The sequence below is a fragment of the Strix aluco genome, chromosome 6, assembly GCF_031877795.1.
Source record: "Strix aluco isolate bStrAlu1 chromosome 6, bStrAlu1.hap1, whole genome shotgun sequence".
Lineage (NCBI taxonomy): Eukaryota > Metazoa > Chordata > Aves > Strigiformes > Strigidae > Strix > Strix aluco.
Window position 1 is genome coordinate 15,955,716 of NC_133936.1, and position 16,031 is coordinate 15,971,746.

A 16,031-nucleotide genomic window follows, 5' to 3' on the forward strand; every position below is an offset into this window, starting at 1 on the left:
GTTGAAAGCCAAAATCGTCCGTGACTTCCTGAGTTTTCCTAAGAGCAGTCAGCAGAGCTGGAAACCTGGGTAGCCTCCTGATTCTCATACTGTTTGTCCCCAGGTGCTCCAGGGAAAGGTGGCAGAAGTCCAACAATACACAGATGTGGCATAATTTGTCTCTACTGAAAGTCTCATTCCAATCTCTATTAGGAAGCAACTGATTTAATACCTCAACCATGCAGAATGAATTTTACCCCATCTGAAAAATAAATGCATAAACAACATTGTAAAAAGGAAAGAAGCAGCAACACGTAATATTACTTCTTACTCCCACTGTAATCCACAACATATTTGTTTCTGCAGCGTTCTGCATACTGACAGTGATTAAGGGGTTTCCACAATTAGAATGCACATTCTTAATTAATAATCTATATAACTGGCATGCTTTGCTATTTTAAAAATGTTCAAAATATTTTTTTGATTGAATCTCCCTAATTCATTCAATTTAAACATGGAACTTTGTTTCCACACTGGAGGTAACTAGTCATTAAGATATAACCTTTTTTTCTCTTGATTCTTCTCCAGAATCAATTCAAATATTTTGTAAATCTCATAAATAAGGCTCAATGTCAAAATTTAATTTAGTTTATTTATCTTCTGGAAGGATTTATTGATCCTTTGGGATGAAGGAACTGTATTAATATCATGTAGCATTATGATGATGATCGAATGGTGATCCACTGTAGCTTTGAAACTACGATTATTTTCCTGTTGCTTCAGAAACATCAGCCTGTATGTAGTATATGTGAGATGGTTTTGTGTCTTTTCCTTTTAGGGAGTTATATACAGATCAAACATATAAAATAAATTTGGACATTTGTAAAATTTGACTATAGGGTCAGTTGGCATATAACATAATTCTTAAGGAGTTCTGTTAATTTGGACCAATTAATTCCTTATCAACTGCTTCTGCCTGTTTTATGAATTAGTTATTTACTTCTGTTTTGGCCAGATTTTTCCTTCTTAACCCAAAACCCAGATATATTTGGGACTTTAGGGAATCACAGAATCACAGAATCATCTAGGTTGGAAAAGACTTTAAAGATCATCCAGTCCAACCATTAGATCATCCAGTCCAACAATGGAAGAATATAGCTCTTGGGGGTTTTATGTTAATTTGTTGGGGTTTTTTAAAAGTTGGCTTGTCAAACAGACTTGTTACTTTCTATGATATATAGTAAAGAAAGTTGAACAGAAGCCTTCTCCAGCAATGTTAACAAAACAGTTGTAGGCAGTCGTGGAGTTGTGCTTCATTTACTTCTGATCTGGTGATACTGACACATTGTGAGGAAGTTAATCAGCCTTTAAATACTTCGTAAGGATGAGAGTTAAGAAGGCCTGACTTGCCTTGGAAGTTTATCTTCAGATTGACTGACTTAGGTATTTTAGGAGATTTAGGCTTTTACTGAAGATTTTCCAATGACTAAGCACAGAGAAGGATTTCTCTTTTATCTGTGTAGGTACTTTTATGTCCAGTAAGGGATGAATTCACACTTCCGTCTTCCTGAGTGGAGACCTTGATGCTGTTTATCTCTTATTTACCCTGCTACCAGTTTTCCTGAAGTATGGGAGAACATAATATTCTCTCTCTCAAATTTGGGCAAGGAATGAAAAACTATTGGATTCAGAGATAAAAATATACCACATGTGTGACCAATTATACTCTTCCATAAGAAACCAAACCAAAAAAAACCCAAATCACAACAACCGTCTAGTAATTTTAGATGAAGAAAACACTGATGGTGAACTAATGCAAATCTGTGTCCTGAAGACTGTGAAAAATGTGAATTTGGGTTGTTTCAGAGGAATACTAACTGATATGTAATGACAGTGAGTTCAATATTTGGATGCCATGGTTGTTTATTCCAGCAGAGAGATCCAGATGTTCAGAGACTATAGCAGAACCTGGGAGTCTCACCATGACTTACATTGTCCCTATGCTAATTTTGTGTTGTGCATGTTCTTGAACTTAAGCCTGTCTGGGTCATTGCTAGGGTAAAAATCAATTTTCAACTTATTCTATGTACTTAAGTGTAACCATGGGTGTGTTTAATGTTCTTAAACTGCATTTCTGTGGAGTATCTCTGAATGTTAGGCATGTCTTACTCGGCTTCAACTCACATTACATTACTTGGATCAACAGTACTATCTGCAAGAAAGCTTCTTCACTCACTTCTGGCCTTGATAAGCATAAACTAGTGGTAATTCATTATCTGCACACAAATGTACCCCAAAATACTTCCAGTTTGGAGCTGATACATCATCACAGATAGAGAAGTTCACATGAGTTTTACGTGTCCTGGAAAGATGTACTCACATAGTGATTTCTGTTTACCCCAGAGTCTCTTTTATACATCAATATTGTGTAAAAGGATAGAGCCAAGAATCAGATGCTCCTTCCCATATGCTCATACTATTCATTGTATTCACAGAAATGCTGGAATTTGGGTGTCATTTCTTTCCATACCACCTGTTCTTCATTCAGGTCTGCTCTGCCACATTTCATTGTCCTGTTTTGTGTTTGATTCAATGATTCTTGGCTGTTCTTGCATCTTGCTGACATGATGTCTGCCCTGCATGTCTGTCTTTGGGGGATGTTCCCCTTGAGGGAGCAGAACCTTAACATTTGTTCTGGACAGCATGCCCCGGATTCTGCTGCAGTGATGATTTCATACACACGCTGTTCAGAATAACCATAAGAAATGACTGTCTTCTGTTTGGATCTGCCTGGAGATAAAACCAAAAGGAGGGGAGTCAAAATGGAGCTGTTCAAATCTAATCTCTGTCCTTTTATCTCCTCATCCATAGCAACACAATGTGATAGGATTCAAATTTGCAATTCTTGTTTTATTCTATCACTTCCTATAAATATCTGTATCCAATTATGGTTTCTCTCTGTTATAGTCAGTATATATAGTCTGCATAGTCACTAAGAGAGAGACAGAAGTGCAAATGAAGTAATGATCCTATGATTAGATGGTGTGTTAAATGTGTAATTGACATACAGGGCACTTAAGTATTAATCTATGTAGTACCAGAAAGAGTTTTTCTATGGCTACACTTGTCGCAATAACTTAAAGACAGAAAGTCTGCTTAAGGCCAACATTGGCACACATGGAGTATGTGGCAGTCTTCTGAGATAGCTTTCTGTGTGTGCAAAGTGGAAGGGAGAAATGACTTTTCATTGCCAGTACACTCAAAGTTGAACAGGCTTGGATTTTAAAGCAGCCTAGAGGAGTTAGAAAACCATTTCTCACTTTCTTTTAGTGGGTCTTGGGTATCTAACTGCTTTAGGCTGCTTTATAATCCTCAGTCACAGCATAAATATACTTGCACCTGGCTATATTTCTTCTGCTAATTTAACAAATTATAGCAGAAGGAGAAAACCCCAAACAAATGTACTGTCTAGATAATATCAGCTGCACCAACCTGCCCAAACTGCGCAGCAACAGGCCAATTTGGAACATTACGTGCTCTGAAGGGACGGGCAAAAATCATTCCTTTCAATGGACAGTCGCTTTCAGCATTCAAAATGAGTGACATCCTTTTAGATTGTGCAGCTGCCTCTATGGTCCTGAAGGAGGTGTGTCATCATCTCCTCTCATGATGTAGTCTGAGATGAAACTGTCTTATCTAGTGGAGAAGGCATGACCATAACACTGAAGTGTGGGGAGGGGAAAGACAGTCCTCTCAGATCTCTTTGAGAACAGGATTTGCACTCAGACTGGTAACTTCAGAGAAGCAAAATACAAATCTAAGAAGTTAATTTGATGCATAAAGCCTTGATCAGAAGTTTTTGTGCTATTCATTTGGTATGTTAAGGAGACTAGCAAAGTTAAGTGCTTGGGTTCCTGCTTTTGTCTTGGTAGCAGGGGAGTGAGGAATCCTTGGGTGAATCTCCTCTGTTGTAGACAGTCCAAATGCAACAATACCCCAAAGAGAGTCAGCATCTGAGAAACTTTCTTGGGAGACAGAGAAAAGGAAGGAGAGAAATATAAGGGGCATACTTTGTTTACTGTTTTTGGTTTTAAAGGAATCTGTAGACACTTTGCGATATTGTGGAGACCAGGAGGAGGAATTCATGCGTAACTCCTTGTGTATCCTGTGTGCTTTGTACAACTTTCAGTTTGAGACTAACAAGTGTGACTTGGATGTCTTCTGAGGAATATCATAGCAAGTTCTCCTACTCCTGAGTAATAATAATTATGATTCTTACACTCCCGTGACCTTTCCTTTTCTTTCTATCTGTTACATAAAGCAAGAATGCTCCTAATACTTTTTCACTCTGCTTCAGCCTCCCTAATCCAGTTCTTATGAACAAAAAGTCCTTTGCTTTTTAAAGCAAATCCTCAATTCATTGATAGAATGTTAATTATTTAGCCAATTGTGTCACCACGATACACCATGAGTGCTCAGTTTTGAGCTTCTTGCCCCCTCCTCTCAGACTCTTCCTTGCCCCAAGGCTTCTCAGTAAAATTCAGCTGTATAAATACCTTGCTGAAAATAGCATGGCTCATTTGACTGTCACCTCCACTCAGCAAAGAACACCCTTAACCTTGTTGTTTATGGTCCTGAGGCTTATCCTAAAATATGTTTTCCTGAACAAAACATTTAGGTCACATACATGAAATTGTCCAGTCCAATAGGCCTATTAGAGTAGGAAAAATCTGCAAAGCCTAGTTTGGGGAAGAGTTTTATTTGTTTGTTTTCAGTTTTTCTCTGCTTTGCAGGAATGTATTTGAAGATTAAGTCTAGTCAATTGAAGAAAACTGCCCAAATAATAAACAGATTTGGTTAATCAGTACTGTGTGGATCTAAGATCGTATAGATGGTCTCTGTTAAGCTCTATACTCTCCAGACAGTAGAAAAGGAGAGTGAAAAACTTACTTTACATGGCTTTCCAAACTGCTTTAGAGAGCAGTAAGAATATGGGTAGTACAATAAACATGACATCTGTGGAATAGTTAGCAATAGTTTGTAGTCATTCTTTAAATGTTACAGCTGGGATTTATATGTGTGCAGAGAGGAGGCAAGGAAACTCATTTCCTTGTAATATTTGTTGTTACCTTCCATGCAAAAGAAAACAGATTAACCAACCACCTTAAAGAGAGAAATCACATTCCTACTTATTTGGATATTACTGAAAATTCTGCATGGTATGTTTGGTTTTGGAGAAAAATTTGCACTGTGTGTGCACAGTTCAGCAAATGCAAAAGGTTGATTCTTGTGCTCAGAGGGCCTTTAAAATAAGTGAGCTAACATTTGCTCACCTGAAAAGAATAGCTGGCTAAAGGGGAATTTGAAAATATTTGTTTCTCTGAGAAAAGCATCATAAAATTAGCATGAAATAAACCTGTCTTACACTTATTATCTGTAGTTCAATTATTTAATTCAAATCTGGTGTTTTTGCTATTAGTGTACCATAAAGAAAAATATGCTAGAATGGTATAGCAGAACAACAGGGTTTTGGTGAGATTGCTTTTCAGACCATTGCTTCATTCTCTTAGTTTGCAGAAGTCTTGCTTTAATTAAACAATTTATGAAAAAACAGATGCTCTTCTGCAAGGACTTATCAAAAGATGTAATCTTATGCACTTTGATATAGAACCAACTCCTACAGAAGAATAATTTGGGAAGATAACTTCTTTCATACTACTTTTGCAGGAGAATCACCAATAAAGCTATCATTTTAGAGCCTGGAAATGCTGATAACTCCTGAACTAGAATTAGATTTCTTAGCAGCAATCAGAATTGCAGTATCTTCGAAAGCAAAACATTGGCAACTGCCAAACAAAACCTACAATAAGAAAAATGGTGATATTTTCACAAAGTGCTCTAACAATCATCATTACCATCATTCTCAGAGACCACCTCTTACAGAAAAAGTATCTTCATTGTAACACTGTCAGCAATTTCATTGGTCAGATAACAAGATAGTTAGGTTGTGGAGACTGAACTGCCCTCTTGAATAGTCCCATACAGGTCTGGTCTTCAGAAGGAAATGCAATTATGCTTAACAATTGTAATAAATAACACAACTGTGACCTGAACCCATGTTTCTTCCTACAACAACTATTCACATGAAACATCAGGTTGGGCAGTCATGCATAAATTCTGACTCAAGTCATTTCCTTTCAGCCATCAGGCCTCCTGCTGAACATGATTCATCCCTGCTATCTGCACTCATCAGCATGTGTAACTCACCTGCTGTTGGGATTAGGGTGTTATTTATACTCTGTACTATGGCAACAAATAAAAAAAAAACCCAAACATTTTAGGTTGGGGTTTTGCATGTATTAGGTGATATGCAGACATAAGATAAAGAAGCTAATCTTTTTCCTAAATGAATTTGCAGTTTAAATGCCAGACAGGGCAGTAGATAAGGCAGGAAAGAGAAGAATCACAACAAGAAAGTGTCACATACAGCTTTTTAGTGCTTTCATAAAGATAAATAGAGACCTTTAGTTTCCAGGACTGTCCATCTGTCTTTTGCCACTGTATGCATTGATATGTAATAGATATTTTTTTTTTTTAAATTCATGGTTTCATATTTGTACCTCTGGATTGTACTTCAGGGCTTTGATTACTGTGCAGACTCACCAATGAATACATGTCCTTTTTTCTCTCTTTTTCAGGGGGTACAGCTTCCAGACAAAAGGGCTTTTTGGGATGCATTCGATCTCTGCATTTAAATGGACAGAAACTTGACCTTGAAGAGAGAGCTAAAACGACACCTGGTGTTAAACCTGGATGTCCAGGACATTGCAGCAGTTATGGTAACCTGTGCCATAATGGAGGAAAATGTGTGGAGAAGTATAATGGTTACTCCTGTGATTGTACGAACTCAGCCTACGAAGGACCCTTCTGCAAGGAAGGTAGGCAGGAGCTTTGATCCTAAGTCCTTATCAGTGTCTGATATACAGCACAGTTTCACCCATGAAAGCTTGGTGTCCCCCATGTTACAAGAAGATGTTCTAATCTCAGCTGTCCCCTCAACATTACTGTTTATCGTAAGCAGTCTATAACACCTCCTTTTGTTGACTTCATTGATGGCCTCAGAACTTAAAATGGTGTTGGTTGTACTGTTAATCAACTATATCCCACTATGATTCCTGTATTCGATTGCGTACAACTTGACCCAGACATTAACAACTAGGGCTGAAATTTTTCATAACAGTTGTCTGCCCATGTCTGAATGTTCAGTTTGCGTTAGTTTGCTTGTTTTTAAACCTCATCCAGCTTTGTCCACCTAAATAAAATCTTGAGAGCTTTTATTTACAGAGTTTTGGAGCAATGGTATGACAAAAAGATGTACTCTTTTCATGTTTTTTCCCATTCCTGTGACAACCCATCTAAACATCAAGAGTTTTTAAAAATAAGTGTGAAGCATTCAGGAGAAAACTGATTTGTATGGTGAATGTGTCCTCATTGAACCTTTCTGGTGGCTCACAGGAGATGTTGCCAACATCAGAAAAAGGAGCAGGGCAAATAAAGAACATGATAGCATGCTCTTTGGCAGAGGAGGGCACTAACAAAACTCCCGCTCAATAACATCAAGGTGTAGTGTGAGTGTTTTAATTTCCACGGCTGCTTCTCACCTCACAAATGCGACAGGTTTACTAAGTGGGCCTGTGCCTCCCATTAGAAAAAACTGCCATTATCACATCTGTGTATTTCATGTCCAGACTATGCTGTGTTTATTGAAAACACAAACATGAGTTTTCGGGATCTGATCATGCACAGGTAGATGTTTCTCTTCTTTTGGAGCTATGAAAGACAACTTCCCTTACTGTCTGTCTTTGGGTCAATGTGTTCTTTAATAATGACTTTGTTTAAAAAGAAGGCTAGAAAGGACAAATATATTGTCTTTACTGTGGGGGAAAGACAGAGAATATTGCCTTACATGTCAGCTGTCAGAAGATGGTGAACCAAGCGTTTATTTGGCTAACAGACGTTTTGGCCTGTTCCATTCTGTGGAGCTCTGATTCCAGCACTAAAATAGCTGAATTTAGAGACCTGTCTCAATAAACTGTCCTTCTCTGTGCCAGACAACAGACTGTAAGGAAAGACACACTGCTCATCCAAATTAAGGAATGGTGATGTCAGCTGGGTCTGGGGCATTTTGCAGTGTTCTGCTTCTGAGGTAGTCAGCTCATATCCCTGCCTGTCTGGGAGATCTGTAAATGCAGTATCTGAAATTATACCCTTGGTTTATATATGCTTTCAGAGGTTTCTGCAGTATTTGAAGCCGGCACTTCCATTACCTATATTTTCCAAGAACCTTATCCTGTCACAAAAAATGCAAGCACCTCAAGCTCTGCCATTTATGCGGATGCTGTCATGTCCAAGGAAAATATTGCATTTAGCTTTCTCACAGCACATACTCCAAGCCTTCTGCTGTACATCAACACCTACTTTCATGAATACCTGGCTGTGATTCTCTCCAAGAATGGTAAGTACTCTTGATTTGCTACCGAAGGGAGACCAGTGTAACTGTGTTTTTTGTGAGAATAGTATAGAATTCTGCACTGATTTAAGTTCATTTCTGTGTCTGCAACTTTATCAACTTCATGGTATTCAGTTCATGCAAATGGCCATCACTCTTGTTTATGTCCCTTTATTTGGCATTCAGTGCTACACATGCCTATTCAGTCTTTGAATAATCATGTTGTTGGGGCTTAAAATGTGCTTTGAGTTTCATTTGGCAAGACTGTACAATAGCAATTCCTTGCTATTTATTCCACACTGAGATCCATTAGGCCTCCAAGATATGGGAATGAGAAATACCATGAATGTACAAGAACACTTGGTACAGCAATATATTATCATTTTATCTTTTGCATTCTGTTTTGGCACATGTATTGCTCTTCACTGGGTTGTTTCAATGGAATATGGACAGTACGTCTGAATACTAAAGCCAGAAAATGTCAAAGTTTTCTAGGTTCATAGACCAAAATATGAGGTGTAAATCTATTTTCTATTAAAAGGTAGATGGTGTGGGGACTTTTTGAAAACATGCAAAGATTTTAGGGGCATAGGCCGTATGTCTTCTCAGTAGAATCTGGCTCCGGAATCTTTGCAGTGCTTTCAGAAAACTCACTCCAGACAAACAGCATCCTAGACAAATGGGGATGTTTGAATTATTCAAGAGTATTCAGGCACTGGAGCTCTGGAAGTGATGAGTAAGCATATTGATGAGTCACTAGCCTGTGGCAGAACAATAGAAAGTTAATGCTACGTGGTTGAATATGTACATTTGACCGAATGACCCAGACCACTCTGAAGCCTTGCAAATTCCAAAACAGCTAAGCTTTCAAGTACTGTCAAATGAAACTATGAGGAAAAAAAATGTTTTAGTCTTTATATGGGCTTTGCAGTAGTTTATCTCCTGGTTATGTCATGTGGCTAGCATTCGGGCTGGCATGGGATGAGTATCCAAATCCCTGGGAGGGGCGGCTGGCACAGTATCAGCCTAGACCCATATTCACCAAGTGAAGTCAATGAAGGGTGGTGGGACTACTGAGGAAACCCTGTCTCCTCTCCTGTCCAGTCCCAGATATCCATCTCTGATTTGCTCTCAGAGGCAAGTGTTTCTGATTTTCAGATATATGAATATTCTGGGGTGTAGCTCCAGAGTGGCAGAGGTTATCCCCTGCTGAGGTTGAAACCTTGGAATCTGCTTCTCAGTTACACTCAGGTCTCTTGATGCCACTCAGGCAATCGGAAATAGCCCTAAAGTGAGTGAAAATGTAATATCCATTTAAATCACATTTACTGCTGCCAGAGTAGTGTAAAATGACCTTAGAAACATGAGTCAATTGACTTTTATTGATGAAATACAACTGTAAGCAAGCTATAATTGTGAAGTTCTGGAAGGGGGGACTCTAACGGTGGTTGGCCAAGGGGTTGGGATCAGGACACTGGGATCTTGTGGCAGCTCAGCAGGAGCAGAGATAAGCTTTGCATTTTGGCAGCTGCACCATCTGCAGATCTCTGCTTTGGTTCAGAGACAGAGACTCTCAGTACTTCTGCAAATTAGGTGGAGCAGCTCTCAGCACACTCAGATAATTTAAACAATGGTATTTTTCTCAGATCTGTACCTCTATATACTCAGTTGTAAAAAGAAGGTAACAGTAGTTTAGAGGGTTGGTGAGATGTCAGCCTCCAAAACTCTGGACTATAAAATGTAGCACTATACACAAGGAATTATTAAGATAACTTGCTGACCTTGGTTAACTCCTGAAAGTCTCTTTCAGGGTTACTCTGTGCACGCTTCTGTGTAATTCTTTCAAGACAGTCATTTCAGTCATGTATATTCTTTGCCTTTTGTCCCAAATGTAATAATTTTTTAAATCTCATATCCTCTTATTTTTCAGTCTTGTTGGAATTGAAATTATTCCAATGAAAATAATGTTCAGATATGTTACTCTTTCTTCCTCCAAGAGGTATATGCTTGCCATAAAGTTACTGGACTATGAATAGCAATGTCCTTTGTAGCATTAAAAGTGAGTGCAATTCCTTCTGTCTTACTGGCTCATTTTCAAGGAATCTTGGTGAGTCTGAGAGTGTATAGTAGGACCTAAGCAGGTCCCTGCTGGATAACTGATTGGTTAAATAAAGGTTAGGCTCCTGGTGAAATGGGAATGGGCATTCTACACTTAAGAGTTGAGCATAATATTCTTTGCCATAATCCCAAGACCCTTTCCACTTGTTAAGAAACTCGACTGGAACATCTGTGTATATTTCAATACTTCACCTTTTTAAAGTATTTTCAAGCTGCTACTTTTGTATCCTGTTATTCCTCTTTTCTATTATGCACAAAATAACTAGGCAAATTATTAGTTAATAAAAGTGACAATGAGAATAATGTTTCTGGTAATTCAGAATATTTAACATAAAAGAAGTGAAAGTGTCTGCAAGGCTTATTCATAGAGTATATTAAAATGGGCTTAAATGAAAGTGAACTTGTATAGGCATCTATGGTCTAATCCAGTCAGGTGTGAAATGTTTCCTGTAAAATCAATTGGTTTCAGTAAAATTAATAAATAATCACATTTAACCCCAACACACTTTGCACTGTCAGTCTGTAAAAAAGGTCATATCATTAGAAGATACAGTACATATTGACTAAGACACTAGAATTGTTGTAGCTAAATGATTCATTTATAGTCACCCAACAGGCCAGTGTCAGGTCTGGGAAAGGAAATAAAATCTCCTCATGCCCACTCATGGCTTCACCCACACAGATCAATGCTTCCCACACAGAAAGACCTTCCAGTGCTTGGAGCCTTAGAGTCCAGGTGGTTCATGAAGGAGGTAAAATTAGTGCCCACCAGCTAATATTTCTAGAAACAGTTCCCAACCAGAGAACTTATCTGTATCACAAGGTTGTTCTTACTTCTGATCAACTGACTGATGTCCTAGCAGCTTATGGGTAAGTTTTGTTTTTAAAGAGGATTTAGGGATTCTTTCTGCCATTAATCAATATTTATGATTCTAAATCATGCACGTGCCTTTGAAAATTGTGTGCAATAACTTTGCATTGTCCGCTCCTCCTCAATCTTACATATTGTACCCATGGATTTTTAAATTACACATATATATAGATGTGTATGTATTGTATATAGATGGGCATGTATACATGTATATAGAAGGGTGTGTATATGCGTACATATGTAAAGCTGACATAGTCCCATTGATCTCACAACCAAAAGATTAGCAGTACTGTAATAATTGGCAGTGTATTTTTAATATCAGTGCTGTAGAAATTTCAAATTATAGTGCCCATTGCTAAGCTACAGAAAATGGGTAAACATCTCTAATTAGCCTTTTCACTGTGTCAGTCCACAGAAGTTATTCACATCATGGGAAGCTGCTGCCAAGAAAAAAATAGTTTTTTCTTTCCCAGGCTAAATTTTCACTGTATGTTTTCGCATTTACATGATTTCACCAAGTTACCAGTACCTTAGTATTATTATCTTTTCCTTGATCCCTAAAGACAATAATTGATGGGAGAGAAAAATATTAATAAAGAAACTGTTAGTGCTTCTCCCTTCTTCCTTCCCCCCTGAAAGTAATCAAATGTGATATGAATATGATGAAGTATATTGTCTAGAAAACATTTTCCCAAGTCTTTGATTCTCAGTGTTGTTGGCTTTCTCCATGGAAACAGTATGATTCCTAATCTAGAAAAACAGCAGATAGCCAGCATCAAAGAAAAGACATAGAATCTCAAACTATCCTAGAGTGATTGAAAATTTATCTGTATTTATTATCTGATCTCAAAAGAAACTAAACAATTTGAGTCCTTTTTTTTTTTTTATTTGTTTCTATCCAGTACCTATTGCCATCACAGTGAGCTCTGTTCTCAGTTTCTTTTGGAAAGCAAGACTCTGAAATTGCATGGGAGAGATTAAAGACAAGGAAAAAGGCACAGTTAAAACAAAAGTACAAATGAAAACAGCTTGAGTAATTCTTCTGTTAGATCTCTGATACTCAGAATACAGTAGCAGGACCTAGATCAACTCCACTGCCCTGTCCTATAAGGTTTTGAAATCAGATGATATTTGAAGTAAATAGGAAAAGAAACCAAAACCTGTAATAGAGGTGAGCTGAATTAACACTCTGCAAAAAAGAAACAGATGTCATCAGTGAGAAGCTACTGATATTTTTTCTTTCTAATAAACTAGAAAACTACCGTAATCTCCTCCTGTCTCTAAGTCAGAAGCAGCCTTTCTGTTGAAGGCATGTAAATTCTCCTTATTGTTTTTGCCTTGCAAGTCTGTTGAGCTTCATCTCCAACAACTTTTCTCAAGCAAAAACAAAGCTTTTGTCATCCAGTGGTAAAGAAAGGCAAAAAATCTGGTTCAGTCTTTGAGGCAAAGAAAATTTTGATTCTGTTTAAGCTGTGCACTCTAGAGTTCAGTGGGGTAAAGTTAAAATAATTAGCGAAAACTGGACTTACTGAAACACTGGGGGGTGGGTATTGGGGGTGACTTTGATGGTTCTTTTGCTTTACCACCTTGCAAGTTTTAGTTTTGGGATGTGGGTACCACAGGACATAACTAACTGCTGCAGAAAGATCCTCTAGGCTATGCTATTGCTAGTGCATTTGTCTTTTGAGAACACCTTCTGGCTTACAGACTTTCAACACCCATTGAACAACCTGCACAATTTATGTTTCTGAAGTGGAAAATGGTGCCAAGGTTCAGGTATAGTTATTTTTAACAGAATAGGAGCAGGAAAGTGAGTCGTGTTGGGAAGTGTGGGAGACAGCTTTGTTGAGGAGACTGGTTTTCAAGCAACTGTCTGTGAGTGACTGAGAATTGTTCCCAGTCTAACTCTGGTTCACAGCCATTAAGTGATTTTATATGGCAGATATGACTATTTATCTTCTAAAAATAATTTCAAGCAATTGTTGTAGTTGGCCCTAGAATCTTATGTTATTTACCGAGTGAGTGACCAGTGAGAGTTTGATTGGGAATGGTGACTGTAAAAGAAATTTTTCCTAGTTGCCTGTAAATGGGAGGCTGGCTGTGGCACCATGAGTAGAAAGGGTTAGGGTGGCAGGAGATCTCCTCTGGTTAGAAACATCTCTGGTCCCTTGGATGATTCCCTGCTGTAAGCATACTTCACAGAAAATAGGAATGCTGATTAGTTTTCAGTTCAAATCCAGCACTAAAAAGTCTTTAAGGGAAGAGGTACACTTGGCTCCCAAAACCAATTTTTTTTTGTTTGTTTTAGCATATGGCACTCTAAATCTTTAAGAGTGCAAAACTAACTTGAAAGGAGAAGCAGCCACAACATTCAGCCAAGGACTCTGGCAGATTTCTTTATCTGCTTTCCATGAGGGGAGAACTGAAGATCTGTCTCATTAGCTGGATTCATGGGCATGTTTGTACTCATGAAGAGTGTTTTGCCAAACTGAAGGGTCAAGAGTTGGTTCTGGAGACCCACAAGGGAAAAACAAGGCAACTGTAACTGGATTACATTGAGCAGGAAAGGCTGAGGATGCAGTTAATAATTGATCTCTGCTCTGCATATATACAGACTGACTTTGAACTTACTGGTATCTGGCATAAAATCCCAGACCACTGGCTGCAGATAATCAGCTAGGAAGAAAACATACATTCCCATTTGCTTGGAGGAGGTGTTTATCTCCTAGAGGACTTAAGTTCCTAGCTCATTTTTATTGTTGGCTTTGTGTGGAGCTGTCCTGAAAGGGGTGGGGAGGAAGGACAGAGGGTCACAAGCTCCTGTGTTTAAACAAATGCTGCAGATAGATACATGCTCTTCAATAATTCTGAAATGAGGGTCTCTTCAGAACCCAATATACCAAAACCTTTAAACCTGAGGATTGATAGTAGTCCTTTCTCAGTTATTCTTAAATTGTGAATTATCTGTGTTGTGGATGTAGAGAGATTTGTAGTGAGAGCTGTAGTCCAGCAGAACTGCTGCCTCAAGTGCTGCCTAGGAGCAGTGTAACTGTTTCCACACAACATAGAGCCCAAGATAATAATACTTGGAAGAGCCAGCCTGGGTCCAAGCAAACCTTATTCTCTATCTTCCTTGTAATATCCCTATCAGCATGTTATTTTTTCCCATAATGTATCAGTTATGCTGGCTGGATAATGAAAAGGTGACTTCGTCCTTCTTGCCTGATGAAATTGGGTGTTTATGCCTTAGTTTTTGTGAGCGAGACTGGCCTTCAGGAATCCCAGGTCAAGACCAGGAGAAAAGTCTGAAGCAAGGAAAATGTACACTTGGTGGAAGAGGATCAGATCAGGGAGTTAACCAAACTGGGCATACCTAAATCCATGGGCCCTGGTAGGATGCACCCATGAGTGCTGAGAGAGCTGGCAGATGTCATTGTAAGGCCACTCAAGGGGCAATGGGCACAAACAGTAAACACATGAAATTTCTTCTGAACATCAGGAAACTCTTTTACTGTGAGGGTGACTGAGCACTGCTGCATCTTGCCTAGAGAATTGTGAAGTCTCCATCCTTGGAGTTATTCAAAAGCCATCTGGACATGGCCCTGGGCAACTGGCTGAGTCTCCCTGCTTGAGCAGGGGGGAGGTGGGTTAGGGTGTTGGACAACATGACCTGCAGAGGTCCCTTCCAACCTCAACCATTCTATGAATCAGTGAAAGATTGCAGAAGTATGCATTTGAAGGTAAAGTAGTGAAAGTATATGTGTATAAGCATGTATTTTCCTACAGAAGTCATCACAATGTTACCTTTATATGGTTCTTGTACCAGGATTGTTACTAAGTAAATGTTTCATCCTTCCTCTGATTTTCTCCATTGGATGACTTAAGAACACAAGTCAGTTCTTTGTATGCCAGTGGTTGTGGCTTGTTATGAAACTCAAATAGCTCCCTTGAGAGTTTGCTATAATCAGGAGAAGGTTACTGATTAAAGGATCCAGCTTATCCAGTCACAGAGGCTGGCATAACCTCTGAAATAGGCAGTGCTTAGATGGACTTACTGGTCAGAGGAGCAGAACATTTCCCAGAGATTAGTGACCAGCCAGGCAGTGTCTAGAGAGCTCAACACAAACAAGGATCATTAACCTCAGAAAGCCATTAATCCACAAAGTACTGTGCTGTCTTTATTATGAGTTAAAAATGAAAAGGAGGTTTGAGAAGAGGCATATGATTATTTTTCTCTAGTTTTATTTAAAATATTATTGCTCACTCTCCGGCTCCACAGACATCATGTAATGATCAAATTGATTGTTTCTTTTTTTTTTTTCTTCCAGACTATCTTTTTCCATGTTCTCATTGCTGAACATTATGGTAATTTGTTAGGTCAGCGTGAAACAAGTCCTTGCTCGAACAGTTATCTGTACTGCAAAAACTGAAACAGGAATGGTTGAAAGATATTAGGGAAAGAATGGAAACTGTGAGCCAGGATCTCTGTGAGGGGAGGTTGGTATGAATTCCTCAGGGTATCACAACAGAGGATCTCAGTCTTTTTTGCCTGCA

The 16,031-nt window shown here is 38.6% G+C and overlaps 1 protein-coding gene across 1 annotated transcript in view; it reads left to right on the forward strand.

Moving 5' to 3' along the window:
- CNTNAP5 (contactin associated protein family member 5) overlaps positions 1-16,031 on the forward strand; it is a 294,595-nt gene that overhangs the window by 251,050 nt on the left and 27,514 nt on the right. The window contains exons 18-19 of the mRNA XM_074828793.1: positions 6,678-6,917; positions 8,270-8,494. Coding sequence (XP_074684894.1) covers positions 6,678-6,917; positions 8,270-8,494 — 465 coding nt within the window. The remainder of the gene's footprint in view (positions 1-6,677; positions 6,918-8,269; positions 8,495-16,031) is intronic.